Source organism: Periplaneta americana, chromosome 4 (genome assembly GCF_040183065.1).
Source record: "Periplaneta americana isolate PAMFEO1 chromosome 4, P.americana_PAMFEO1_priV1, whole genome shotgun sequence".
Classification (NCBI taxonomy): Eukaryota; Metazoa; Arthropoda; class Insecta; order Blattodea; family Blattidae; genus Periplaneta; species Periplaneta americana.
In genome coordinates this window covers 205,118,604-205,146,346 of record NC_091120.1, presented here as the reverse complement: position 1 = coordinate 205,146,346, position 27,743 = coordinate 205,118,604, and the positions used below count along the sequence as shown (strand labels likewise).

Genomic DNA, 27,743 nt, shown 5'->3' with positions numbered 1-27,743 from the left:
GCAGGAGAGCGCATGGTTTTTAAACTGACGCTATAACGATAATATTATCTATCTACTTCGCTCCAATAGATGACGCAATAGTAGGGGAGACTGTTGTACCTTTAGCATAGTGTACCTTTGAACATTTTTTGTTTTTTATTTTTTGCTACTACCTAGAGGATTCAAACGGAAGTGGAAAGCCGCTAAGTAGCTCTGGTCATAGTTTCAGTTTGATTTACTGCAAAGTTTGAGTTCTGTAGACAAAAGAAGTTTTTTAGTACCAAAAGTAAACATTTCGCTGATTTATATGTGTTTTATAACACAAAACCAGATTGCATTAGTTAATATATTTCAAGTACGGTGTGTTCCCTATCATCTGGTGAGTAATAACTTATTTTAATTTCCATGATTTATTTGACTCTCTTAGTTTTCGGAGCCATATTTGTTTAAACGTGCACCCTCTTGTACCTTTGAACACAAAACATCTTGTACCATGGAACATGTTCCAAGGTACAAGATACTATCGGTTTTTGTTTTAAGATCATGTCACTAAGTAAGTCTGGAGCTAAGAGGTTCCAAATTGATCCGGGTGCCTTAAAGAAAGCTGTTGAAGCAGTTATTGCTCCTCCAGGAAATAAAATCTCAATCAGAGAAGCCTGCTCTGGTTTATGATGGCAAATACATTTTAAATATGATTGTCAGTTTTTACAGCTATATTCCCACCTATATTCAATGTGTTCCAACATAAAAGGGGTATGTTCCAAGGTACATGAACCTCTTGTACCTTTGAACACATTACGTATCCCATGATTTTATTTTTTCCATCCTTAATAGATCTGTAAAACAGGAAAATACATACAGGAAGTTGTAAAGGAATCTTCAATAATTATTTCAAGCATTTTTTTATTTAAAAATTTTCATTTCCAAAAATTAAAAAAAAATAAAATTAAATGTACAAAGTGTTCAGAGGTACAACAGTCTCCCCTAAGCACATTCCTTTCACGGTTGATCTCCTGGTTGGAGGTTATTATACAACCTGCATGGGCGAGTCCAACGTGATGGGGAATCTGGGAGCAGAGTTGGCGGCAGATGGTAGACTAGTGCCAAAGGCGGTAAACCAAACCAGTAACAAGTCTGCAGTAAGATACACTGTAGCAGTAAACTATATATGATAAGAGAAAAGAAGAATTTTAAAACTTGTATTGTACAGTTTGTGGAATCTAAACAATTACATTGGTTTCTACACGTGAAAAGGATAGATAAAAATAGGTTACTGAAGACAACTTTGGAATGGGTTCTAATTAGGAAGAAATGCAGAGAAAGACCTAAAAAAAAACATGATTGAAAGGTGTAACTGGCGTGATGGAAGCGAGAGGGTTACAGGATGGTGACTGGAAAGACAGAAATGAATGAAGGAAGAAAAATCAATTGTATAAAAATTGAATATAGAAAGATATATTTATATTTAAAATTTGTACGTTATCCCATGTTAGGAAATTGTTTTTCCTTTCAGAAAGCGGACATCGCCATTGCAGACTTGACAATCACGTACGACCGGGAGCAGGCTGTGGACTTCACGATGCCCTTCATGAACCTGGGTGAGTACCTGTGCTTCTATATTGTCGGACCATCGGATCTGTGCCCCTTCAGCGCTGTCGTCGCTCTTGGAAAAGTTAAAGCCTGTACTCACTCCATTCCACCCGCTTTCCTCCCACCACATTAAACAGCAGGCCCGAACCTTGCCGAATAGGGATGTTGCCAAACTTCCGTCAAACGGTGTAATAAATAACTGGTCCTCGATGCTACAATATTATTTCTTTCAATCAAAATACGTCTTGTATTTCTACATTTTTAAAACCTAAATCCCATGTCTCGAATCACTTTCCGTAGTTTTTCTGTCCAACCTTGGAAATTATTGCTTCTCTCGCAAGCTTCAGTAATTTCTTCAATGTTGAAACTTCTTTCTGAACGGTATAAAATTCTTGTATCTTTCTTCTTAAAGTACATCGGTTCACATCATCTACAATAATTAAAAGTTCCCTTGGTCTGTTCTTCCCTGGTGATTATAGCTTTTCATCTTCTGCACAGACTCCCTCTCTCCTGATTTTCTTTATTAGGAGTTCTGACCTGTCTTTATAAATTACATAACATATTGTATTATTAGTATTAGTTAAGTAAATAATTTTAATACGTAATCAACTGAAATAAAATAAGCCTCACCTGTGATATCAGTTGCTCTTTTCATTGCCTGATTTATAGGAAACAGATATTGACAAGTTTGTTTCTCTTCATCGCAAAATGCTATTACGTACTTGCTTAATAATATTTCTTTCGCCACTCCGTGCTACAGTATTCATGTTGAGTTGACAACACTGGACTGCAAGTGCAAATATTGTAAACTGTCCCGCAAGAAGGCCAAAATTGTGAGTAGTGGGAGAGAGAAAGGGAGAGAGATAGGAATGCAGGGAGAGAAATGAATTACCGAGGCTGAGAAGGAATTAGGGTTCAGTTCGCATATCTTACGGGGGCACAGATCCGATGGTCCGACTATACCTGCTGTATTGCCAGTCAGCCAACTAGTAGGCCTAATTAAGTCACTTACAGACTTAATTCAGTTACCTGGGTAGCTGGTTAGTTATAGGAGAACCTCGCTAGCCTGAACCTCAATTTTGAAATGGAAGCAATTATCAAATTTCTAAACTTACCGGTAAGTGAAGTGAAGAAGAAAAACACAATATTTGGTAACGGTACTAGTTTCACTATATTTCTAAGTAGGCAAGAATTAAATTCTACTCATAATAAGCGAAATTAGAATAATTCTATGGTGCACTGGTAAAGAGGAATGTCATTTTTTGTGCAGATAGAATTTTGTTCCTCAGATGAATACACAAGATAAATTATACAAGTGAGTGTGTAAAACTCAAAAGAAGAATAGCAGTTGATGTGTTTTATTTGTGTAGAAAATTATTTGCAACAAGGGTTCCAAGTTTAATTTTCATTTATCTCCAAACTCATTTTTATGACTTATCTCCCTTTACCGAAACACCGTACAATTAGGCTTATAAGAAAATAACTTGCTGAACATTTAAGATAGCGGTTTTCATCCACTTTTTGTTATGTTCACATCAGTCAGCTACTAATGTCTATCAATTTACAACTAACCAATCATCCTTCTGAGGCAATGCTATGAAAATATGTCAAGGTCACTGCCCCACCAACATGAATACAATTTCACATTGCGTTTAATCTGCAGTGCTTGGGAAAAGTGACACAAGTCAGTTTCCACAAACCTTTTTTGATAATTTATTGACAACTTACACTGGTTTATGTCGATTTGATTTTTTTCTGTATGAATTATTGTAATGGGAGGAATACTTACATATTTTTTTCCAAGCGAGCAGATGTTCCGTAACTTGTTAATAAATTATCAAAAAAGGTTTCTGGAAAATGACTTGTGTCACTTTTCCAAAGCACTGCATATATATAAATATATATACTATAAACTATTGCACTTAAATCGTAGGTACATTGACTCGTAGATACTGAATATGAACAAAATCCGTCCAATAGTTTAGTAGAAATCGCTGTACACAGACAGACTAGTACTAAAATTATTATATTTCATGTACATCATTCCCTGATAAATTGACTCGTAGATACTGAATATGAACAAATTCCGTCCAATAGTTTAGTAGAAATCGCTGTACACAGACAGACTAGTACTAAAATTATTATATTTCATGTACATCATACCCTGATAATTTACTCCTAGATACTGAATATGAACAAAATCCGTCCAATAGTTGAGTAGAAATCGCTGTACACAGACAGACTAGTACTAAAATTATTATATTTCATGTACATCATTCCCTGATAAATTGACTCGTAGATACTGAATATGAACAAAATCCGTCCAATAGTTGAGTAGAAATCGCTGTACACAGACAGACTAGTACTAAAATTATTATATTTCATGTACATCATTCCCGGATAAATTGACTCGTAGATACTGAATATGAACAAAATCCGTCCAATAGTTTAGTAGAAATCGCTGTACACAGACAGACTAGTACTAAAATTATTATATTTCATGTACATCATTCCCTGATAAATTTACTCCTAGATACTGAATATGAACAAAATCTGTCCAATAGTTGAGTAGAAATCGCTGTACACAGACAGACTAGTATACTTTGTGAGAAAACATAACGACCTTCTTAAGGAATTGCCAAATCCAGATTTCGGCATCAAGAATATTGAAGCGTTATTTTCGTTAAAATCTATAAATGCGCTCCAGAATTTCTACGTAGAGAAGGTAGAAACAGCCTTCTGTCTTTCCCTAATGTTTCAGGAGATAGTTTATAATTGGTTTTGCGTGGTGTGGTCTGCTGCAGGGATCAGCATTTTGTACCGCAAGCCCATCAAGCAGCCCCCCAACCTGTTCTCGTTCCTGTCGCCGCTGTCCCTGGACGTGTGGATCTACATGGCCACCGCTTATTTGGGAGTGTCGGTTCTTCTCTTCATACTCGCCAGGTGAGTCTAATGGACATTCTATTCAAGATTAAGTGCGTTTCAAGTATGCTAAAGTCTATGTGATGTATCTTGTCTCACTGTGAAAAGAGAGAGAAAGGAGATATGTCTTACTTCTTCTGTATTGTTATGGCGGAGGGGGGGGTGCAGCGATGCCGTCCATCCATCCAGTGGCGGAAGGGACTAGTTGATACATTCTGTAGCACAAAAAAAAATAACAAATTATCTCTCTTCGTACTGTGTAGTTCCGTCACTGAGCTTGTCTTTTAAGAAACTGAGTTCCGGCAGTCTGCACAATAACAAGGTTTTGAAAGGAATCCTGAAAATTTACAACCCTACTATAATCTCTACCTTGGTTTTATTGCTACTGAGACAAGATAAACCTTACCAGGTATAAGAACGATAAATTTTCTAAGTAAGCCCAGTATGAACTCCTTTACAAACAACGCTGCGTCTGGAAAAAAGTGAATTCGTGGTTTAGCGGTCTAGATTGTAAAGGCTGGTTCACAATAAACCGGGAGCGGAAACGACATCAAGAACGAGAAGGGAAATATTGTCAAAATAAATGTATTTAAATGTGAGCATTCACAATTAACTATTGTGAATGTTCATATTTAAATACATTTATTTCAACATTATTTCCATTCTCGGTCTCGTTTCCGCTCCCGTTTCATTGTGAACCAGCCTTAACTTCCTGTCCTTCAATTACAGGGCTCCATGAACAATTTACTGGTCATTTCTTGTGTAGGCCTAAGTCAAAATTCAACTCTAATGTACATGAGATATACCACACCTTAATTCTCATGGCTACAAAACTTGCACAGTCTAATATCTTTCTTAATCATAGATGGAAGTGAAAGCTGAAAGCAGCCAGTTCACTTCCAATACAATAATAAACATCTACATTAAGCTGGATGTACACTATATTCAGGTGTTAACACTGCTCTAATGTGTTGAATAGATGTGTTTAAGTTAGGTTTAATAATTAAGCATAATATTGTATTTTTTAATCATTATTCACTTACTAATGTAACAGCAACATTAAAGTAATCACGGTTTAAAAACAATTTAACTAATATTTAAAATCCTAAAACCTGATCTCCCGACGCCAAGCTGCATTTAGGGATTTCAGTGTGCAATAGCAAGTCATTCATCTCAGTGTAGAAAGAAAATACTCTTTCAACAAAGTAGAGGATGTTTTGGATGTCTTTATAGACTTTCAGAATGCTTATGACTGTTTGGAGATGTAACATTTTACATGTAATGGGTATGAAGGATAATATGTTTCTTTGGCTTTCAGAATTCATAACAATGATTTACTGCCTCAAAATTGAATGACAAGAGAAACTCAATACAATATACAAAATGTATAACAAGGAAATTATCAATAGTCTGCAGAATCATTGATAACATCTCCCAAAAACTATCTCGATATACTGAATTCGTTTAAAAATCAGACCTTTAAGATTAATTACTGGAGCAGTGAAAACAATTCCAATTGTTGCTCTGCAAATTCAGATAATTGAGGAAATGAAAAAACAAGCACTGGTACAGTATGAGAAATTAATTATAGACTGTCATAGACTGTATAGAGGAACCAGTTGGAATAATGTCCAAACTGTGGATACATTAAAAACACAGAAAAGTTTTATGAAGTCAAGTGCAGAAAATTAAAAAAGACTAAATATTCATCAAAGGAAAGAAACTTTATTAACGAAAAACAACCCATGAAAATCCATTCACATAGAAACACAGTTTGGGTCTCATGGACGTTGTTTAAAAATCTGAAAGAGATGAACAAGTTTTGAAGACTATGGCGATAGAAGCAATTGAGACAAGATGCCCACTTAAGGGCGGCTACAAATTTATGAAGGTGGATCGCATTCAAGACGAGTAGAAACTTTTTCATTTTACTATTCTGTAGGAGAATATATGCAACAAATTTTGAAGGTGAAGTCAGCCTGGTTGGCGCAATTGGTATAGCGCTGGCCTTCTATGCCCGAAGTTGCGGGTTCGATCCCGGGCCAGATCAATGGCATTTAAGTGTGCTTGAATGCGACAGGCTCATGTCAGTACATTTACTGGCATGTAAAAGAACTCCTGCGGGACAAAATTCCGGCACACCGGCGACGCTGATATAACCTCGACAGTTGTGAGCGTCGTTAAATAAAACATAACATTTATTTGAAGGAGAAGTTACTGTTGTTCTTACACCTTTGCAAAACCTCTTATACAGGTTAAATAAATTCCACAAGATTGTCATATTATCAGATGCAAAGGCAGATATACAGGGACATCATTTTATTTTTACTTCAATTATTATTGTACCTGAGTTTTTGAATGTACTTCACTCCCACCCCTTCAACGGTCCTCCTCACAGATCCAAGATCGCATATACAGTCATAGTAGCCTTACGGTCATAGTAAACAGTACGTTCCAAAAATATGTTCGCGTTTTCCAGTGACGAAAGAGCTTTCAATATTGAATCATTTTCGCACAGGTACTGTCGTCCATTTGCCTACGTCGTATCCCGGTTTCCCCCACCTGCTTCTATTCGCCAGCTAGTGGCTGGGCTGTCTTAGCTCTTTTCTGAGAATATTAATTTCTGTTAGGAATTGGACGTCTACGTAATATTATACAACTGTTTAAAATAACTTAAATAAAAGGACCTCTTTAAGTAATTAACTTTCACGTGATTTCCTCCCTTTCTACGACCCTACGACATAACCACTTGGACGGACAGTAGATAGCATGTCTGAGTAATTTTATCTTTTCGAATCGGGCAGAAGTGAAGATTGAATTTACAGTACGTAAGGTACTCTTTTATAGAGTAGGTACAGAATTATTTCAACATGAGTTACTAGTACGAAGGACGAAACTGGCAATTGGGATTAGGTACAATAGTCTATAGTGCGATAATATGCACAAAAGAACTGAAGCCTGTATGGAAATGAACGGCCACCATTATCAAAAATGTATTTAAATATCCATATTATGATTATTTTTAATTTAACTTCATTCTCTATAGCGTAAGCTAATGTGCTGTAGACAGTATAATATACACTGCATAATGAATACGTCCGCATGTACAGCTCAGTTCGTGAGTAAAAACACTTATTGTTAATACAGTACTGTATTTTGATTAAACAAAAACCTAATGGAAATTATCAAACTCAAAAGCGTGATATTTCCTAGTTTATGTAAATGGATGAACTACTTTTCTTCCCTCCTGTACCTAGTAAAGTGATTTGTTTGTATATTACGCCAGTATCATCGAACTCCAGTCGTGGAAGGGGCTAGCAAACGGCGTTGACCCAGAGGTATAGGCAAGTTAATATTAAAAAGTTAGTAAAAATAAAATGATGTCCCTGTACAAGCTATAATACCACAAGTTTACAAAAGGAACTAAATTTCAGAATTGAAAGAAAATTAACTATTACGTAACTAAAGAATAGAAAAAAATAGTTTACAGTGCATTCCTCCCCATTGTGACGTAAAGAGAAATTAAACAGCAGGCTTTTTTGTTTAAAAAATACATTGAAATGTTACACTTTCTAATAACGGACTTGTATTTTATCCTGTAAAACAACTAATTAAAAATATATTCAGATCTGCCCCAAAAACAACAGGATTTGGATGGAGCAAAAGACAAAACCTGAGCAATTTTATTGACTATCCTCCAGATAATGTCAAGGGCTATGTAAATCTACTGTTGCGACGTTCAGGTTGCTAGCATGTCATGATTGTTTGGAAAGCTATCTGCACAGGATAGGGATTTCCTAAACATCTGTCTGTGTATTTTATGAGCAAATGAAGAAATGAACATGGAACACATCAAAAGATCCACAACATTGCTGCTACTACTAAGCTTTATTTCAAATCATCCGTCCTCAAGTGAGGTTGACCACTGGGATCCGGAATTAACAAACGTAAAAGATAAAGGGAAATGAAATGAGCAAAATAATGATTCGATGTGTACATTAAAACAAAAAATTACGTGTTAACATATAGATGATAGAGTAGAATTTGAAGAGAGGCCTTCAGAATTTCCATTACAATCTTCTGAACCTCATAAAAGGGAATATAAAAATACAAGACAGCGAATGATTTTATTGTGAAGTGTCTAGGCATTAGATCAACAACAGAAACAAAATTTAATCATAAACGGTGTTATAAAAAATGTTTCTAATATTTTTAAATACAAAATTTGCCAACGCTTGAGCAAAAACAAAAATAATATGTAAAAAAAAAGCCTTACAATTTCAATTTTACGCCAATCTTCTCTCACGCTTCTCTGCATTCAACTTGATACCTTTACTTCTTTTCTAATGTGAAGGGTACACTGGAAAAACGAACAATGTCACATTTCCATTAACGTTGAAGTATTGATTTATTTCGGTATATTACTGCTAAAATTATTGGTGTTTCTACTTGAAATGAAGGAAATGATGAATGTATCCGTGGTTTTAATTCTCCTTTACCACTTTTGGTAAAAATAACACTAAAGTTTGTAGTAATACAGTGAATTAGATAATGACATCACCCTTAACAGCATAGTGACATTGTTCGTTTTTCCCGTGTACCCTTCATCTGTCATAAAAGATGGTGTACTTCCTCCCATGTCCAATAAACATTTAGATGCATCCACGCTGTTTTGTAATACTCACACATAGCAAGTATTGGTTGATTTTAAATCCTTCTCCGTCGCTGCTCTTCATGCTGGTATTCCCTGCTGTTGTAGTTTAAGACTTTAACAGTGTTGAACGTGCTGCGATATTTTTGGAGTTTTGAACCGTGCAATAGATGCAGAAACACTCAACATTGTTGAGTAATATGACAGCTTCGTCATCAGGGAAAAACAAATCTCTCTGTCGGATCCGTTAGCAAGCGTTCAGTCCTGTGGAGCTGCTGTCACGCTTCTCTGCATTCAAGTTGATTCCTTTACTCCTTTTCTAATGTATCACATAAGATGGTGTACTTCCTCATATGTCCAATAAACATTTAGATGCATCCATGCTGTTTTGTAATGCTCACACATAACAAGTCTTGGTTGACTGTAAACCCTTCTCCGTCGATGCTCTTCATGCTGCTCTTGTAGTTTAAGACTTTAACAGTGTTGAACGTGCTGCGATACTTTTGGGGTTTTGAACCGTGCAGTAGATGCAGAAACACTCAACATTGTTGAGCAATATGTCAGCTTCGTCATCAGGGAAAGACAAACCTCTCTAGATCTAGATTCATTTTCCGAGCTGAGAGGCCGTGGTCTATTGGTTGGTTTTATACCAGACGTTTCGTCTGCAACTGCGGCAGACATCTTCAGTGGAGTGGTATCCGAGGTCGCAAGACCTCAGGTACCTCAGTTGCCTCAGGTACGCCGAGAAGAGTCTTGCGACCTCGGATACCACTCCACTGAAGATGTCTGCCGCAGTTGCAGACGAAACGTCTGGTATAAAACCAACCAATAGACCACGGCCTCTCAGCCCGGAAAATGAATCTAGATCTATAGACTCCGGCCGTGAAAGCCTACACTGCAAGACAAACCTCTCTGTCGGATCCGTTACCATGCGTTCAGTCCTGTGGAGCTGCTCTCACGCTTCTCTGCATTCAAGTTGATTCCTTTACTCCTTTTCTAATGTGTCATACAAGATGGTGTACTTCCTCATATGTCCAATAAACATTTAGAGGCATCCACGCTGTTTTGTAACGCTCACATATAACAAGTCTTGGTTGACTGTAAATCCTTGTTAGTCGCTGCTCTTCATGCTGCTCTTGTAGTTTAAGACTTTAACAGTGTTGAACGTGCTGCGATATTTTCGGGGTTTTGAACCGTGCAATAGATGCAGGAACACTCAACATTGTTGAGCAATATGTCAGCTCCGTCAGCAGGGAAAGACAAATCTCTCTGTCGGATCCGTTAGCAAGCGTTCAGTTCTCTGGAGCTGCTCTTGGTAACGGACCCACAGATGGGTTGCCCTCTCCTTGCTGTCCCCAGCGGCGGAGTGGCCAGAGTGTTTCTGCCGAAACCCCGAAAGCATCGCAGCACATATCCTTGTGGCACAAACTTCCCGACGTGTCTGGGTTGCAGGTTCACGCCGTATGAGTGGCAGAACCCGCACCCCTGCAACCCGGACCCGGACCACCTGGAGAACCAGTTCACGCTGCTCAACTGCATGTGGTTTGCCATCGGCTCGCTCATGCAGCAGGGCTGCGACTTCCTGCCCAAGTAAGTGAGTCAGTGTGTTGCAGGTTCAGCCCCTACGAGTGGGACAACCCGCACCCCTGCAACGACGAGCCGGACGTGCTGGAGAACCAGTTCAGCCTGCTCAACTCGCTCTGGTTCACCATCGGCTCGCTCATGCAGCAAGGCAGTGACATCGCCCCCAAGTGAGTGACTCAGTTTTCTCGTCGGAAGAGACATTAACGCTCTACTGAAAACAGCTGCCACTGCTCGAGTAAATTTCTTCGATCTGGTATTCTATGATTTACAATGTCCGAAATAGGGAGGTAACATCCCTAATCTTATTTGGCCAAATACTTCCATCACGGAACACGGAAACTGGCAATGTTCATTAAACGTGAGAGCTAGGAAGGCGAAGAAAAATAACTCCGACTTGAACTCCAGGAACTATAGGTCGTTTACAGTTTAATGCATCCCGTGCTGTGTTGCCAAAGGGTTTCCGATCGATTCTGCTACATGGTTTTGATACTACCTTACTTCAGTCCCAAAACAGGCTACACTTCTTTCCGAAACCGGAAATTAAAAAACTATTAGTTTATAGACCTAAGGCCGGTATTCATAGTCGAGATAAGTCATACTTATATATAAGTCGAACTTAAATCTCGTCTCAATTGCAGATTTCGGTCCAAATAAGTCGTACTTATTATAAGTCGTGCTCATTTTATAAGCTTTACTTTACAAAGTCTGACTTCATGAAGTTGAACTTGTTGCAATTCATAGAGACTCAAGTGCGACTTATGTTGTGAAATAAGTTAAACTTTATCAAGTCAAGGGAACCCCTGACTTATGTCAGTTTTAACCTAAAAATTAATAACGTTTATAAAGAACTGGCCAAGGAAGTTATTGAAATGCAGGAAATTTCTGCCCGAAAGCGTTATTGCGAAACATCATGGGTCGCTTTGAATTCAAAAGGAGGTTTCGTTTTTGCAAAAGGTTTTGGAATCAGTACTTCCGAAAGTGGAAATAACTCTTGCAAAACCGAGATAGCGAGTTTTGCCAGTTCTTCTAGATTACTACTTCTTGTTCGCTTGAGATTTTATGCCACGGAAAATTTTGAAATAAATTTAATGTTCTTAAAATATAGCCATAACCGTAGTCTATTAATATATATGAGGTATTTGTCTTCAAAAAACTGCGTCGGCCTTCTTATTCTCTACAATCTTTGAATATTTTAGAATAATCTCCTTCAGTACAATCGTCTTTCTGTACATAACTGAAATATTTTCTTTTCTTCTTTCCGTACATTAGGCCTACATCATTCATTTTATTGTATTCTACAGAAGCTATGCATACAAATTTAGAGACAAAAGAAAATCGACTATCTGATTTACATTGTCGTGACAATGGCCTTGCAATTTCTCATACCAATAAGTTCGACTTATTTGTATACACATAAGTTACACTTATTGAATGAAACTTAACAAAGTACGACTTATTAGCAGACTATGAATACCGTAATCATATAAGTTAAGATTTTCCAATAAGTATAACTTAACAAAGTCATACTTATTGAACAAATAAGTCAGTGACTATGAATACCGGCCTAAGTGTTTTATTCCAAGTGCTTGTAGCCATATATGTACAGAGTGGTTCAAAAGTCCCACTACATCTATTTAAATTTCCTGTAAAACAAATCTGTCCATGAAAAAAGTGTCGGTGAAACTCCTATGACAACTGACGGATGTATTTTGAGGTATGATCATGGCGGGAGATATCTGGCACACCTGATACAAACTATAACACAAGGAAATGTACTGGAAAAAAGAAAGTGTTATAAAACAGAACAACTCCCAAAGTTAGGATGCCATTGAAATTCAAGGGCACAGCCATTTAGATGTGACGTAGTTGTTTATGCTTCCAAGCGCCGCAGAGCACTGAACCTCGGTCAACATATAAATAAGAAATTGCCGATTAATTTTTCACAACAAACAATGCGAATCTCGATAGAAAATTACTAAAATTTCACTCTCTGTCTCCTCCCTTAACGTTTCGAAGGAAGACCACATAGTTGAGAAATGTCTTCACTTGAATGCTTTAAGGTCCATTCACAATGAAAATTAAACATAACTGTAACATAAACACAGACGTTTGCGCCCAGGCTACCGAATGGGATCATTCACAATGATTCACATAAGCATTGACATAAACATTACCGTAAGACGTTAACATGAAAGTTTGCAAACTCCAAACTTTCATGCTTATGCTTACGTGATTTGCAAACAGAACACAATCGTGGAGCGCTGAAGTATACGACAGAATATGAGGAAATGGCGTCGTTGTTATGTTTCCATGGTTACCAAGTATGTTTGCTGTTATGTTTATGTTCCCATCGTGAATGATGGTATGACTTCTTGATTTTACCGTAACGTTTATATTCTTAAGTTAACGCTTACGTTATGTTTAATTTTCATTGTGAATGAGCCTTAAGATTCCAATAAATGGCTGATGTTGCAGGGCCGTGTCCACGCGCATGGTGGCCGGCATGTGGTGGTTCTTCACGCTCATCATGATCTCCTCGTACACCGCCAACCTGGCCGCCTTCCTGACGGTGGAGCGAATGGACTCGCCCATCGAAAGCGCCGAGGACCTGGCCAAGCAGACGAAGATCAAGTACGGGGCGCTGAGGGGGGGCTCCACGGCCGCCTTCTTCAGAGTGAGTCCTGGCTTCTATCCCCAGCACTGCAGATTACTCTCTATCATATGTTTTCCAGTCTGAATGAGATGTTGGTCTGCTGTTTTATACAGGGACATCATTTTATTTTCACTAATATTAACCTGGCTATACCTTTGGATCAACGATTGAGAACCGGAAATACTGTTTGCTACCCCCTTCCACGACTGGAGTTCGATGATACTGGCGTAATATACAAACAAATCACTTTACTAGGTAACTTATAGGAGGGAAGAAAAGTAGTTCATCCATTTACGTAAACTAGGAAACATCACGCTTTTGAGTTTGATAATTTTCATTAGATTTTTGTGTAATCAAAATACAGTACAGTATTAACAATGAGTGTTTTTACTCACGAACTGAGCTATCCATGTGAACGTATTCATTATGCAGTGTATATTATACTTTCTACAGCACATTAGCTTACAATATAGAGAATGAAGTTAAATTGGAAAATAATCATAATATGGATATTTAAACACATTTTTGAACATTTTGGCCGTTCATTTCGATACAGGCTTCAGTTCTAATGTGCATATTATCGCACTATAGCCTATTGTACCTAATCCCAATTACCAGTTTCGTCCTTCGTACTAGTAACTCATGTTGAAATAATTCTGTACCTACTCTATAAAAGAGTACCTTACGCACTGTAAATTCAATTTTCACTTCTGCCCGATCCGAAAAGATAAAATTACTCAGATATGCTATCTACTGTCCGTCCAAGTGGTTATTCCGCAGGGTCGTAGAAAGGGAAGAAATCACGTGAGAGTTAATTAATTAACGAGACCCTTTTATTTAAGTTATTTTAAACAGTTGTATGAGTATAATATTACGTACACGTCAAATTCCTAACAGAAATTAATGTTTTCAGAAAAGAGCTAAGACAGCCCAGCCACTAGCCTTTAGAAGCGGGTGGGGGAAACCGGGATGCGACGTAGGCAAATGGACGACAGTATCTGTGCGAAAATATGATTCAATATTGAAAGCTCTTTCGTCACTGGAAAACGCGAACACATTTTTTGTAACGTAGGCCTACTGTTTACTATGACCGTAAGACTACTATGACTGTATATGCTGTCTTGGATCTGTGTGAAGGACTGTTGAACTTCATTAGTAGAAGGGGTGGGAGTGAAATACATTAAAAAATCAGGTACAATAAAAATTGAAGTAAAAATAAAATGATGTCCCTGCACAACACTCTGCCAAGTTGGGGACAAAGCGGATGACAAATAGTGACGGCTAATCATTAGATTGGAGTGGATAGAATGTCATTACGAGCAGTTAGTTTGAAAAGATTTTTATTCAGCTGTTGCTAATTGTGATAAAAAAAATGTCCTTTTTGAGTCCTGTACGAGAGCATCAATAATTGATGTCCAAATGGCATCTTAAAGAAATGAAAAAAAATGTAAAATCCTAGTTTGTAATACATACGTAAACGTAAATACTGTATAACGTTGACATGTAAAATTGGTAACGAATAACTTAGCCAATCGGAAGGCAGGAGGGATACGATAATAAAAGATCAACAATATGATCGATTATAGGAAAAATTATCAAAGTAATATCTGGCATGTGTTTACTGCAACTTCTATCTTGGAATCTTACATAAACATTCGCCCATTTCTTGTACTGAGTTTCCCATACTTGTCTTAATGTCTTACAGAAATCTTTACCCATTTATTGTATTATTATTATTATTATTATTATTATTATTATTATTATTATTATTATTACTTATACCTACATATGTCTTAACATTTTACAGAAATCTTCGCCCATTTCTTGTATTATTTATTCCAAAATTTGTCCTAACATCTTATAAAAACCTTCTCCAATTTCCTGTACTGTTTATTCAGATATTTGTCTCAACATCTTATAAAAAACCTTTTCAAATTTCTTGTATTATTTATTCCAACATTTATCTTAACATATCAGGAACCTTCTCCAATTACTTGTACTATTTATTCCAATAATTGTCTTAACATCTTATAAAATCCCTTTCCTTTTTCTTCTAATATGTATTCCGACATTTGCCTTAACTTCTCATAAACACCCTCTTCTTTTCTTTTACTATCTATTACAACATTTGTCTTAATATCTTATAAAAAGTTTTCTAATTTCTTGTACTATTTATTCCAACATTTTTCTTAACATCTTGTAAAAACTTTCTCCAATTTCTAGTACTACGCCTATTTATTCCAAGATTTGCTTTCACATCTTATAAACCTTCTCCAATTTCTTGTATTATTTATTCCAATATTTGTCTTAACATCTTATAAAAACATTCTCCAATTTCTTGTACTATTTATTCCAACATTTTTCTTAATATCTCGTAAAAACATTCTCCAATTTCTTGTACTATTTATTCCAACATTTTTCTTAACATCTCGTAAAAACCTTCTCCGATTTCTTGTCCTATTTATTCCAATATTTGTCTTAACATCTTATAAAAACATTCTCCAATTTCTTGTACTATTTATTCCAACATTTTTCTTAACATCTCGTAAAAACATTCTCCAATTTCTTGTACTATTTATTCCAACATTTTTCTTAATATCTCGTAAAAACATTCTCCAATTTCTTGTACTATTTATTCCAACATTTTTCTTAACATCTCGTAAAAACCTTCTCCGATTTCTTGTCCTATTTATTCCAATATTTGTCTTAACATCTTATAAAAACATTCTCCAATTTCTTGCACTATTTATTCCAACATTTTTCTTAACATCTCGTAAAAACATTCTCCAATTTCTTGTACTATTTATTCCAACATTTTTCTTAACATCTCGTAAAAACATTCTCCAATTTCTTGTACTATTTAGTCCAACATTTTTCTTAACATCTCGTAAAAACATTCTCCAATTTCTTGTACTATTTATTCCAAAATTTTTCTTAAAATCTCGTAAAAACATTCTACAATTTCTTGTACTATTTATTCCAACATTTTTTTAACATCTCGTAAAACTTTCTCCAATTTCTAGTACTACGCCTATTTATTCCAAGATTTGTCTTCAGATCTTATAAACCTTCTCCAATTTCCTGTACTATTTATTCCAACATTTGTCCTAACACCTTTCATAAACCTTCTCCAATTTCTTGTATTATTTATTCCAACATTTGTGTTAACGTCTTATATAAACCTTCTCCTTTCTTATACTATTTATTCCAATATTTTTGTTTACATCTTATAAAAAGTTTCTCATATTTTTTATTTTACTATTTATTCCAACATTTGCCTTAACATCTTACAGAAATCTTCGCCCATTTCGTGTTCTCTATATCGCAACAATTGTCTTGTCTTGGTGTCTTATAGAAGCTTTCGCTGATCATTTTGCTACCGTTTACTGCAATATCTGTATTGGCCTCTTACGGAAACCTTCGCCTATCTCTAGTGATTATCCAAATATTTCTGTTCTTCCTTGATGATCCAGAGGTTACCATGTTGCGAATGAATTGTAGGCCCCATGTCGTAGAATTTCAGCACACAAGAGCACCTTGTTCAGATAGAGGAATGCACATGAATTCTATGTGCCATTTGTCGCTGAAGTTTATTTTGGACGTTGGAGTAAAGCACTGCTGTTACTACTGTCATTATCTGCGCAGGACTCGAACTTCTCGACGTACCAGCGCATGTGGAGCTTCATGGAGTCGGCGCGGCCCAGCGTGTTCACCAGCTCCAACGTGGAGGGCGTGGAGCGCGTCGTCAAGGGCAAGGGCAGCTACGCCTTCCTCATGGAGTCCACGTCCATCGAGTACGTCATCGAGCGCAACTGCGAGCTCACGCAGGTGGGCGGCCTGCTGGACTCCAAGGGCTACGGCATCGCCATGCCCCCCAGTGAGTGCCACACATGTGCTACAATTTCGAGCTTTCGTTAAGCCATGAGTGATATTGACGTTTCTACTTCAATTAAGGCACTTGGATCAAAAACGGGAAAGCACAAAAACTTCACAGACTGCATTGTACTTGTTTTTGGTATTGCTACTTTGGACTTGGCCAGATCTACTTGTCCCACAAACAGTTATTTTTTTTATTATTTTTTTTAGAGAAGTAACACATACAGGGCTTTCATTTCAAAACTTCCCAGTCTAAATAACTAATAATTTAAATTGAATTCAATGTAAACAAAAAAAAACACGGCAATTTAGATATTGAGGGGGAAGTCTGAAACCAGGTTCAATTGCATTTTAGATTTCACTCCCACCCCCAGCCACCCCCACTTTGAAATTTCAAATGGCACCACTATATTATTTTAGTTAAATATGAAAGAGCATTCAATTGTTTATACACCTCAGTCATTTGTTTTCGCATCTTTTGTTTTCTATCGTCGCCTGGCAACCTGTGTTTTTGTTATTATCAGTTGATTGTAGGATGAAAACACAGCTTATTTTGTGTAATTTCCTAAATTTAGTCAATAAGGATGATTTCCTTCTCTCTTGAAGAATATACACCATTTTAAAATAATTTAATACACAAACACAGCTATTATATGAAACGCTCAGCAGCTCTTTGTAGCTTTAGGCCTATTCTCTTCAGCTCTAATCAACAATTCTTGAAACAAAAGACGTACTTAACTAAAATCAACTAATTTCGGCCTAGTTGAAACGCGTTCAAAACACTATTTTGCTTGTATAGAGAATGAACCGTAAGTAATGTCTTTAATTTCAAGAGGTTATTCTTCGAGATATTTCAAATAAAATAATAACTTCAGGGACATATTTCGTTAGACCTATATTTACCAGCAGAACCATTTGACTAATCAAGGATACAAATTTATTCAGCTATTGGATGCAATCATTTATTGTTATAAATGAATGCTTCAAAATTATTTTTTCCACGGAAGTTACATATTTCATTAATTTGATGTTACACCCTCTTTAAGGCCCATTCACAATGAAAATTAAACATATAACGTAAGCGTTAACTTAAAATCAAATAGTCATACCATCATTCACGATGGGAACACAAACATAACAGCAAAGATTCTTGGTAACCATGGAAACATAACAACGACGTCATTTCGTCATATTCTGTCGTAAACTTCAGAATATTAACTAAATTTAACAGAAAAAATACTGAAATCAGAAGTAAACACTGAAATAATGAAACAATTGTCTTTAGAGACAATTAATATTAGGTACCCTCCGCAAAATTGGCTTCATTTATACACCGACGGATCCTTGATCTCCAGGGAACAAGGTGCCGGTGCAGGTGTTACGTGCTGTCTCTTCTCACTTTATAGAGCTCTTGGATATGGAACAACAAGTTTTGATGGTAAAATCATTGCAATAAGTGAAAGTCTCAGGAATCTTCTATGCCACATCAATAAATTTTAAAATGCAGTTATATTGTCAGACTCCAAAGCAGCTATTCTATCAATAGTCTCTAAACACACACCTTCATCTCAAACAGCAGAAATAACTAAAATGCTCTCTCAATTAATATCACTCAATAAAAGAATTGTATTCCAATGGATACCATCCCATTGTGGAATCCTGGGAAACGAGAATGCGGATGCTTTAGCAAAGAAGGGCAGCACTGCTACTTACAGACCTGTTACTAAATCTACGTATTACTCTGTGAAGAGATTTATTAAATCTACATACTTAGACTTCAACAAACAAAATTTGACAACACAATCTCAAAGGAAAAAATGGAACTCTCTGCATCATAATTCACAGTTAATTCCCGATTTACCACGAAAATCGTCTGTAGCTGCATTTAGATTGGCAACAGGCCATGATTGTTTGGCCAAACACCTGCACAGAATTGGAATATATCAGTCCCCTAACTGCCCATTGTGCAACTCAAACCAAGAAATGGATTCGGAACACCTCAAAATCTGTGCTTCATTGGCTGACCATGATAATATCTTGGAAAAATATTGGAGTGCAAGAGATCAAATGACTTTACTGTCAAACGCCTGGCATTAGAAAACAACAACAACAACAACACTTCAGCGCTCTACGATTGTGTATTGTTTCGAAATCACGTAAGCATAAAATGAAAGTTTGTAGTTTGTAGACTTCCATGTTAACGTCTAACGGTAATGTTAATGTCAGTGTTTATATGAATCATTGTGAATGATCCCATTTGGTGGCCTGAGCGCAAACTTCTGTGTTTATGTTAGGTTAATGCTTGATTTTCATTGTGAATGGGCCTTTATAATCAACATGGACAAATTTCATACCACAGTTCACAAGCAGAGGTCTTGTAGTAAACCCAGCGAATAGGGATTATAAAGAATGGACACTGAGCGAATTTTTCTGTGTTTTGTTTCTCTGTGTCCCAGCGTTTAGTTCCACTTTCAAGCGCTAGAGGTTAGTGTAATCGAGCATACGCTAAGGTAATAACTGAGTATAGAGTTGAGACACAGGTTCCAAACATCGCCTACATTATTGCATAATCCAGTAACGCTTTGCTTCAAATAAATTCAAGTTAACAGCTTTTCCTTATTTCTCAGTGACGAACTAGTTGTAATAATAATTTTTTATATTTCAGATATAATAAATTATATTATAAAATAATATAATGCATTATAAAATTAAGTATCAAATTCGTTTAATATTTGTATATAATATAATATATGTATATGGTTTTACTTCTCGTAAGAGTTTTGTTTTTCCATTTTCAGCGCTATCAAATCATTACATATTTTAATTGTTGTTGGGGTCAACGTCTCAACTCTCATTATAAAGGAACTCTAGAGTCTAGACATTACAGTTAATGACGGATTTATTATTTTATGGATCCAATTTATTTTATTTGAGTACACAATGTACCTAGATGTATTAATTATATGTGTTATATTTCCGCTGTGTCGACTGCTAGCTGGTGTGATGTCAGCGCCAACTCTAGGGAGAAAGCAGAATCTAACGCTCTAGCTGGCTTGAAGGTCATTGAAATCAGTCCGGCTACATCAAAAGTACCGAAGCGAAGTGTCCATACTTAGTTACCTATACGCTGGTAAACCTCTTTTCTTTATCAGAGAATGTTGAAACATAATTCTGTGCCATCAGAGGAGGAGCTGTGTGGCCTCTACTGAAGAAGTTAAATCATTCACAGTTCTCTGATCTAAGAATAGTAACCAGCAGGGATTGCGATGCTGCGATATTCGACTGCAAGGTGCTAACCCCGTTTCCCCTGCCCGCAGACTCGCCGTACCGGACCGCCATCAGCGGCGCCGTGCTGAAGCTGCAAGAGGAGGGCAAGCTGCACATCCTCAAAACGCGCTGGTGGAAGGAGAAACGGGGAGGGGGCTCCTGCAGGGTGAGTCCTAGCGCCATTTGCATCAATGACGTCACTGCAAACATCATTTGCACAGATGACTCACAACTCCCGACCAGACGGAACAAATGCAACTATTGGAAGACTTAATCAAGTTTCCCTATGGGCGAATAAGTTACGACTTAGTTACATTCTAGTAAGTCACAAGCTGTAATAAGAGACTACTGAACACAATAAACGGCAGACATATCCCAGTCACTACAGTATACAGGGTGATTCAAAAGTCCGGCGACATAGACAAACTTCGTTATTAGTGCGCGTAGCGAAAAATGGAAAAAGTGGAAAGTTGTTGGAAATATATAGTTTTGAATCTAACGTACTTGAATTTTCAACGTAGAATGCGCGATTGGTTAAAATTAATCCAGTCTCTACCATCATATCCCACCTTCCTTAAATTCATTTTAATATTATTCTCCAACCTACGTCTCGGCCTCCCCAAAGGTCTTTTTCCCTCCGGCCTCTCAACTAACACTCTATATGTATTTCTGGATTCGCCCATACGTGCTACATGCCCTGCCCATATCAAAGGTCTGGATTTAATGTTCCTAATTATGTCAGGTGAAGAATACAATGCGTGCAGTTCTGCGTTGTGTAACTTTCTCCATTCTCCTGTAACTTCATCCCTCTTAGCCCCAAATATTTTCCTAAGAACCTTATTCTCAAACACCCTTAGTCTCTGTTCCTCTCTCAAAGTGAGAGTCCAAGTTTCACAACCATACACAACAACCGGTAATATAACTGTTTTATAAATTGTAACTTTCAGATTTTTTTGACAGCAGACTGGATGATAAAAGCTTCTCAACCGAATAATAACACGCATTTCCCATATTTATTCTGCGTTTAATTTCCTCTTTCCAACACAGCTTCATTTCTTATTCTGTCTGTCCATTTCACACGCTCCAATCTTCTCCATATCCACATTTCAAATGCGTTTAGTCGCTTCTCTTCACTTCGTCGTAATGTCCATGTTTCTGGCTCGTACAATGCTACACTCCACACAAAGGGCCTAATTAGTCAAATCCACTCTCCTCACCTCCAGGCTGGGGCCTCCTGGGATCTTTTGAGATGCGAAAGAGAGAGTGGTGTGCGGAAAGTAACGAGAAGCTACCGCATTATCTTTCCCAAGATAATTATTACAATTATAGAAATTATAACAATAATCGTAATGCTGATGTTAATAATCATAGTAATTATTGTGATAATTATGAACATGGTTACGATAATGATAATGATGGCGATTGCGATAATTATGATAAGCTGATGATAATAAGGATAGTAATTATGAAGATAATGATGATATTGTAGGCTGACCAGACGTCCCCGATTTGCGGGGACAGTCCCCGGTTTTGAGTTGCTGTCCCCGGAATTTAATTTTGTCCCCAGAAGCTTTGATTTTGTTTCAATAAAATTTTACACATAAATATTTAAGGATCGTGATGGAACTGCTGCGATTCATGCACATTTCTGAACGCATCTCAGTATCAGACAGAAGAACCAACGAGCACAGTATGAGATATTCTGCACTATTTGAGAAGAACTTAGGATCTTTATCTTCTGTCATCTTAGCACTCGCATTGCGCGGAAGCGCTAGCGCTGCCATAGCGTCCATTTGTTAGTAGTTCAAAAATGAGAAATTTTGTGACAAACCAACAGGTGAAAAGTGGTATGATATTTTTGAACATTTCAAGAAAAAATCCATTCCGTTTGAAAATCTTCTCAAAATAGTGTCATTAATCATGTGTCTTCCAGTCAGTAATTCATCAGTTGAAGGACATTTCTCCTCAGTGAACTCAATCTGGACTGATGAAAAGTCAGAAAAAAAGTTGAAACAGTTAAAGCTTTGTTAGGTCTACAAGTGAAAGAGAAACTTTCATTCCTCACTTGAAGAACTTAGTGTAAACCTGTATAGGAATGAACAGATCCTTAAAAAGATACATTCTTCAGACAAGTACTTGTAAAATGTGTGTGTTAGAATTCAGTGTGTACAATAGGTCTATCAGAGGACGGACACTGGAAAGTTTTCTTTTCTCAATCGTACTATCAGGGACTGGAATGCTTTACCTGCAGACTTACTAAAGGCTTTACCAACAACCAAAAATGTATTTAAAAATAGGCTTAAGGACCTTACTAATAGATGGTAATTATACACAGTATTTAAAGGGTGTAAATGATATGTTGTTATTGAAGTGTTGTATCAGTGAAGAATTATGTTGTGTCAGTGAAGTGTGTTGTATCAGTGAAGAAGTATGTCGTGTCAGTGAAGTGTGTTGTATCAGTGAAGAATTATGTTGTGTCAGTGAAGTGTGTTGTATCAGTGAAGAAGTATGTCGTGTCAGTGAAGTGTGTTGTATCAGTGAAGAATTATGTTGTGTCAGTGAAGTGTGTTGTATCAGTGAAGAAGTATGTCGTGTCAGTGAAGTGTGTTGTATCAGTGAAGAATTATGTTGTGTCAGTGAAGTGTGTTGTATCAGTGAAGAAGTATGTTGTGTCAGTGAAGTGTGTTGTATCAGTGAAGAAGTATGTTGTGTCAGTGAAGTGTGTTGTATCAGTGAAGAAGTATGTTGTGTCAGTGAAGTGTGTTGTATCAGTGAAGAAGTATGTCGTGTCAGTGAAGTGTGTTGTGTAAGTGAAACGTGTTCCTGTCAGTGAAGCTTTATAGTTTATAGTGGCAGTGCAAAGTATTTGAACAGTGAAATGTTTTTGAAGTGTTAGTGAAATCAGGATAGAATCAGTGAAATGTGTCGTAGTTCCAGTGCAGTGACTGAGTTGACAGCGAAATGAGTGTAATGTTGAAAGGTATTTGTGCAGATATGAACATATACTCGTGGGTTTTAGTTCGATCTTAGTTTTAAGATACAAATTAGAATATTTCAAATGTTATTTTAAGTGATCGTTTCATTTAATTTAGTAGTATTAATTATTAGTATTATCATTAATTGTATTTTAATTAATAAGTTTATTATTGTCATTATTGAGTGTAATTAGTTACCACTGCCACCGGGTATATACCCATTGCAGTGTGAATAAATACATACATACATGTGGAAGAGATCCATGCATGCATCAGTACTGAAATTGAATTCTTAGTAACTATAATTATCTATATACAGGAGTTACGTGTGTTTATGCATTCAATTCAAACCTTTAAGATATTCTGTAAATTTAATGTGCAAAGTTCTATCATTGTATCTACTGCTACATTATTTTCTTTAACATTTCAATGGATAGTGGGTAGATAAGTGTTTGTGGTTTTTCTTGAAATTGCCGATGTCCCATGCTGGACGATAAAAAATCTGGTCAGCCTATGATAATGGTGGTGGCAATGATGATAATGTTGTTGTTAAAGTTGAAATAATGATCAATGTAATGATAATAAATATGAACCTAACATTCCAAACGTGCTAAGTGCCAAAAACAACTTTCTCAGATATTGATGAAAAGCACACTGCGAAACGCATGTTGATATACCTACAATTCCGTCTTTGCCGCACGAATGAGTCACTCAAGGCTGGTTCACAATAAATCGGAAACGAGAATCGGAACGAAAACGAAAACGGTGAAATTGTTAAAATGTATACATTTAAATGTGAGCATTCACAATTAACGAAAAGCTTGCCGGAGCCCGGGATCGGGAACGGAGTGTTGGCCAAGTTTCAACTTTGGCTTTCACATTTCCGATCACAGCCCACTAGATTCGTTCTACTGCCATCTAAAAGCTATTTTGTCGTCGTAGGGGAGAGTCGGGTAGTATCGGACATCGGGTAGTATCGGACAGTGCGTTTCTTTCATCTACCACCATATCTTAGTACCTGAATGACATGGTTACGTTTCTCTATGCGACATCACAGAAACGTAACCATGTCAATCAGGTACTATCATCTGGTGGTAAATGAAAGAAACTCACTGTCCGATATTACCCGATGTCTGATACTACCCGACTCTCCCCTATATTTTGTAGCAAGAAGACCGTGACATAACCTATGCATTATTTTGTTCTGTGCTGTGCATCATGGAGCAAGTTTTATTTGATGAGATTCTAATATTTAAATCCTCACATTTACGATAAGCGGCGCGCCTCGTATAAAGATGAGAAAATGAAGGAGAATACTTGGCTTTCAATAGCTGCATCTTTGAACACCGATCGTAAGCGAATCATTTTATTACTGTATTGGTTTTATTACACACTACATATTCACGCTTCAATTCAATAACTACTGTTGTGTTCATTTTTGTTCTATTACAAATGTTTCTTCTCTAATTATTTTACGTTATGGTAGACTTAAAATAGGTTGTGATAATAAAGATGCATGGGCATATTTATAGTACCGTACCTAATGAAATGTTTCAGTTGAAATTTCGAAGTTGGTTAACCTGTGTTTATGTTGCCTGCCTTGTAGTCATGAGAGAACGCCATTGGTCAATTATACACAAATAACATCAGAATGCGTAATATCGACTTTACATATCGTTATTGACATACGAGGCGTGTTCTTAAAGTAAGTTCCGTTTTCAATTATAGCCGTCACATCGCTGCAATCCTTATTTTGCGCATGCATATTTTCTTCTTCAATCTTCAGACAAGCTGTGCATGCAGTTTCAGAGCTTCAGTCCGTGTGTGGGGTTAGTTATGATCAGTTGAAATGTTTAAAGTGATCGAGCACCCCGCCGACTGTGAGATGCGCTCTGTTATCCATTTCTTGAATGCGAGAAACATCAAACCAGCTGACATTCATCGTCAACTTTGTGAGGTGTATGGTGATGATGCCATTAGTGATGGAATGGTCAGGAGATGGGTTAGGAAGTTCAAAGAGGGCCGCGTCTCTGTGCATGACGAGCAGCATATTGGCCGGCCATCTTTGGTCAATGACAATTTGGTGCGTGCTGTCGATTAAAAAAATCATAAGGACAGGAACAAATTGACCATCCCTCCTACAGCCCGGATTTGGTTCCGAGTGACTTTCATCTCTTCCAGCACCTCAATAAGTTCCTCGGTGGTAAACGTTTTGATGGCGACGACACTCAAAATCTCATCTCGAAATTTGGCTCGGAACAAATTGACCATCCCCCCTACAGCCCGGATTTGGCTCCGAGTGACTTTCATCTCTTCCTGTACCTCAAGAAGTTCCTCGGTGGTCAACGTTTTGATGGCGACGACACCCAAAATCTCATCTCGAAATTTGGCTCGGAACAAATTGACCATCCCTCCTACAGCCCGGATTTGGCTCCGAGTGACTTTCATCTCTTCCTGTACCTCAAGAAGTTCCTCTGTGGTCAACGTTTTGATGGCGACGAAGTGAAAACAGCAGTGCGGGAGTGGTTCGCATTGCAGGCGGGCGAATTCTGCAATGAGGGGATAGAAAGACTTGTGCCACGACTCGATAAATGCCTCAATAATGGTGGAGATTATGTTGAGAAGTAATTGAAGTGTGGGGAATACAATGCAACAAAAATAGTTTGTAAATATCTTCCCGTTTACTTACTACACCCTTTTGGAACTTACTTTAAGAACACGCCTCGTACATATCGATATGCATAGTCGTCTACGTTCTCGGTTTAATATGAATCAAAAATTGTCATATTCACGTTCTCTGCTTCTCGATTTCATTCTGGTTCTCGTTCCCGGTTTACTGTGAACCAGCCTTCACAGTTGAGCTACGACAAAGACAATTTAGTATGATATTCTCATATGGATGTTCATCCCTTAGATGAATAAAATTAAATTTGAAGAATTGGCATTCAGTACATTACGTCTTCAATGATGACGGTGGACTGCTGCAGGACGACACGTCAAAGAGCTCGAGCGCCGCCAACGAGCTGGGCCTGGCCAACGTGGGCGGCGTGTTCGTGGTGCTGATGGGCGGCATGGGGGTGGCCTGCGTCATCGCCGTCTGCGAGTTCGTGTGGAAGTCGCGCAAGGTGGCCGTGGAAGAGAGGGTGAGGAACATACTTCAAGACACATAGCGGTAATTACACGCTCTCTCACTACGCGGCGCTGACTCTCCTGTCTCCAAGCGAGGCGATGGACTGAGCGTCCGTCTGTCCGTCCGTCCGAAACACCAAAACCGCAGTCATATACAGGGTGATGCGCAACTGTTCACAATTACTCCTCAGGCCTGCCGCTTAGTTTTCAGATTAACAGAGGCAAAACAAGTGAATACTTGAAGAAATGCATTGCAGTCTGGAGGCATGAATTAGGTTAGGTTATTTTTAACAAAGAAGCCTTCATTTTAAACAAACAACACTTTTCTCTTGAGACACTGCATAGAGGGCTGCATCCAGCGCTTGTAAATTTGAATGTTTAAACCTTTAAACCCCTATGGTCAGTTTCTCCAAGAAATGTTTAATTTGGCCTAACTACTGTTAAATTAACAGTCTGTTTATTTTTAACCTTTTTCTTAGTGTATGTTCCATTTCTTCAACATCATTTTGTTTAAAACAACCACCACTTAACTATAATAGTCGTTAACACTATTTTAACCACTCAATAGCAGTTGGTAATGATTTTGCACGTGTAAGGCAATTTTTTATTGGCTGATATTATTCTTTAAATTCTGTATTGTAGAGTAAGTCATGAAATATGTATAAAATCATAACCTGGTACAGTAGGCCATGCCCGATAAAAAAGAAGACAAATGAAAGTTGTAGGTAACTACTATTGAATAATAATATTATTACAAATTGAGGTTATAGTACTAATGCTAATAGATGACTTCTCAAAGAAGTGATTTTTGCTGAAAACTTTTTAATATAATACACACACACACACACATATATATATATATATATATATATATATATATATATATATATATATATATATATATATAATTATGATATCGTCAGTTTACAAGCAAAACACATTAAGTAAAAAATATTATTTCTGAGAAAAAACCGTAAATAAAGTAAAGTGAATGTAAGCTTAGAATCGGAAAATTAAATACATATAAAGAGAAACAACTTATTAAAAATAATATTTTGAGGATTCAGTTTTGTCAAGAGCTTTCGAAACGTCTTTCTCTCAGAGGTAACATTTTTGA

General features: G+C 37.1%; 1 protein-coding gene across 1 annotated transcript in view; it reads left to right on the top strand.

Annotated features, from left to right (window-relative positions):
• Positions 1-27,743, top strand: part of LOC138698681 (glutamate receptor ionotropic, kainate 1-like) — a 139,253-nt gene that overhangs the window by 93,030 nt on the left and 18,480 nt on the right. Inside the window, 8 exon segments of the mRNA XM_069824851.1 lie at positions 1,493-1,577; positions 4,374-4,512; positions 10,756-10,893; positions 13,202-13,400; positions 17,025-17,133; positions 17,136-17,256; positions 20,573-20,688; positions 26,485-26,640. Of these exon segments, the coding sequence (XP_069680952.1) occupies positions 1,493-1,577; positions 4,374-4,512; positions 10,756-10,893; positions 13,202-13,400; positions 17,025-17,133; positions 17,136-17,256; positions 20,573-20,688; positions 26,485-26,640 (1,063 nt within the window).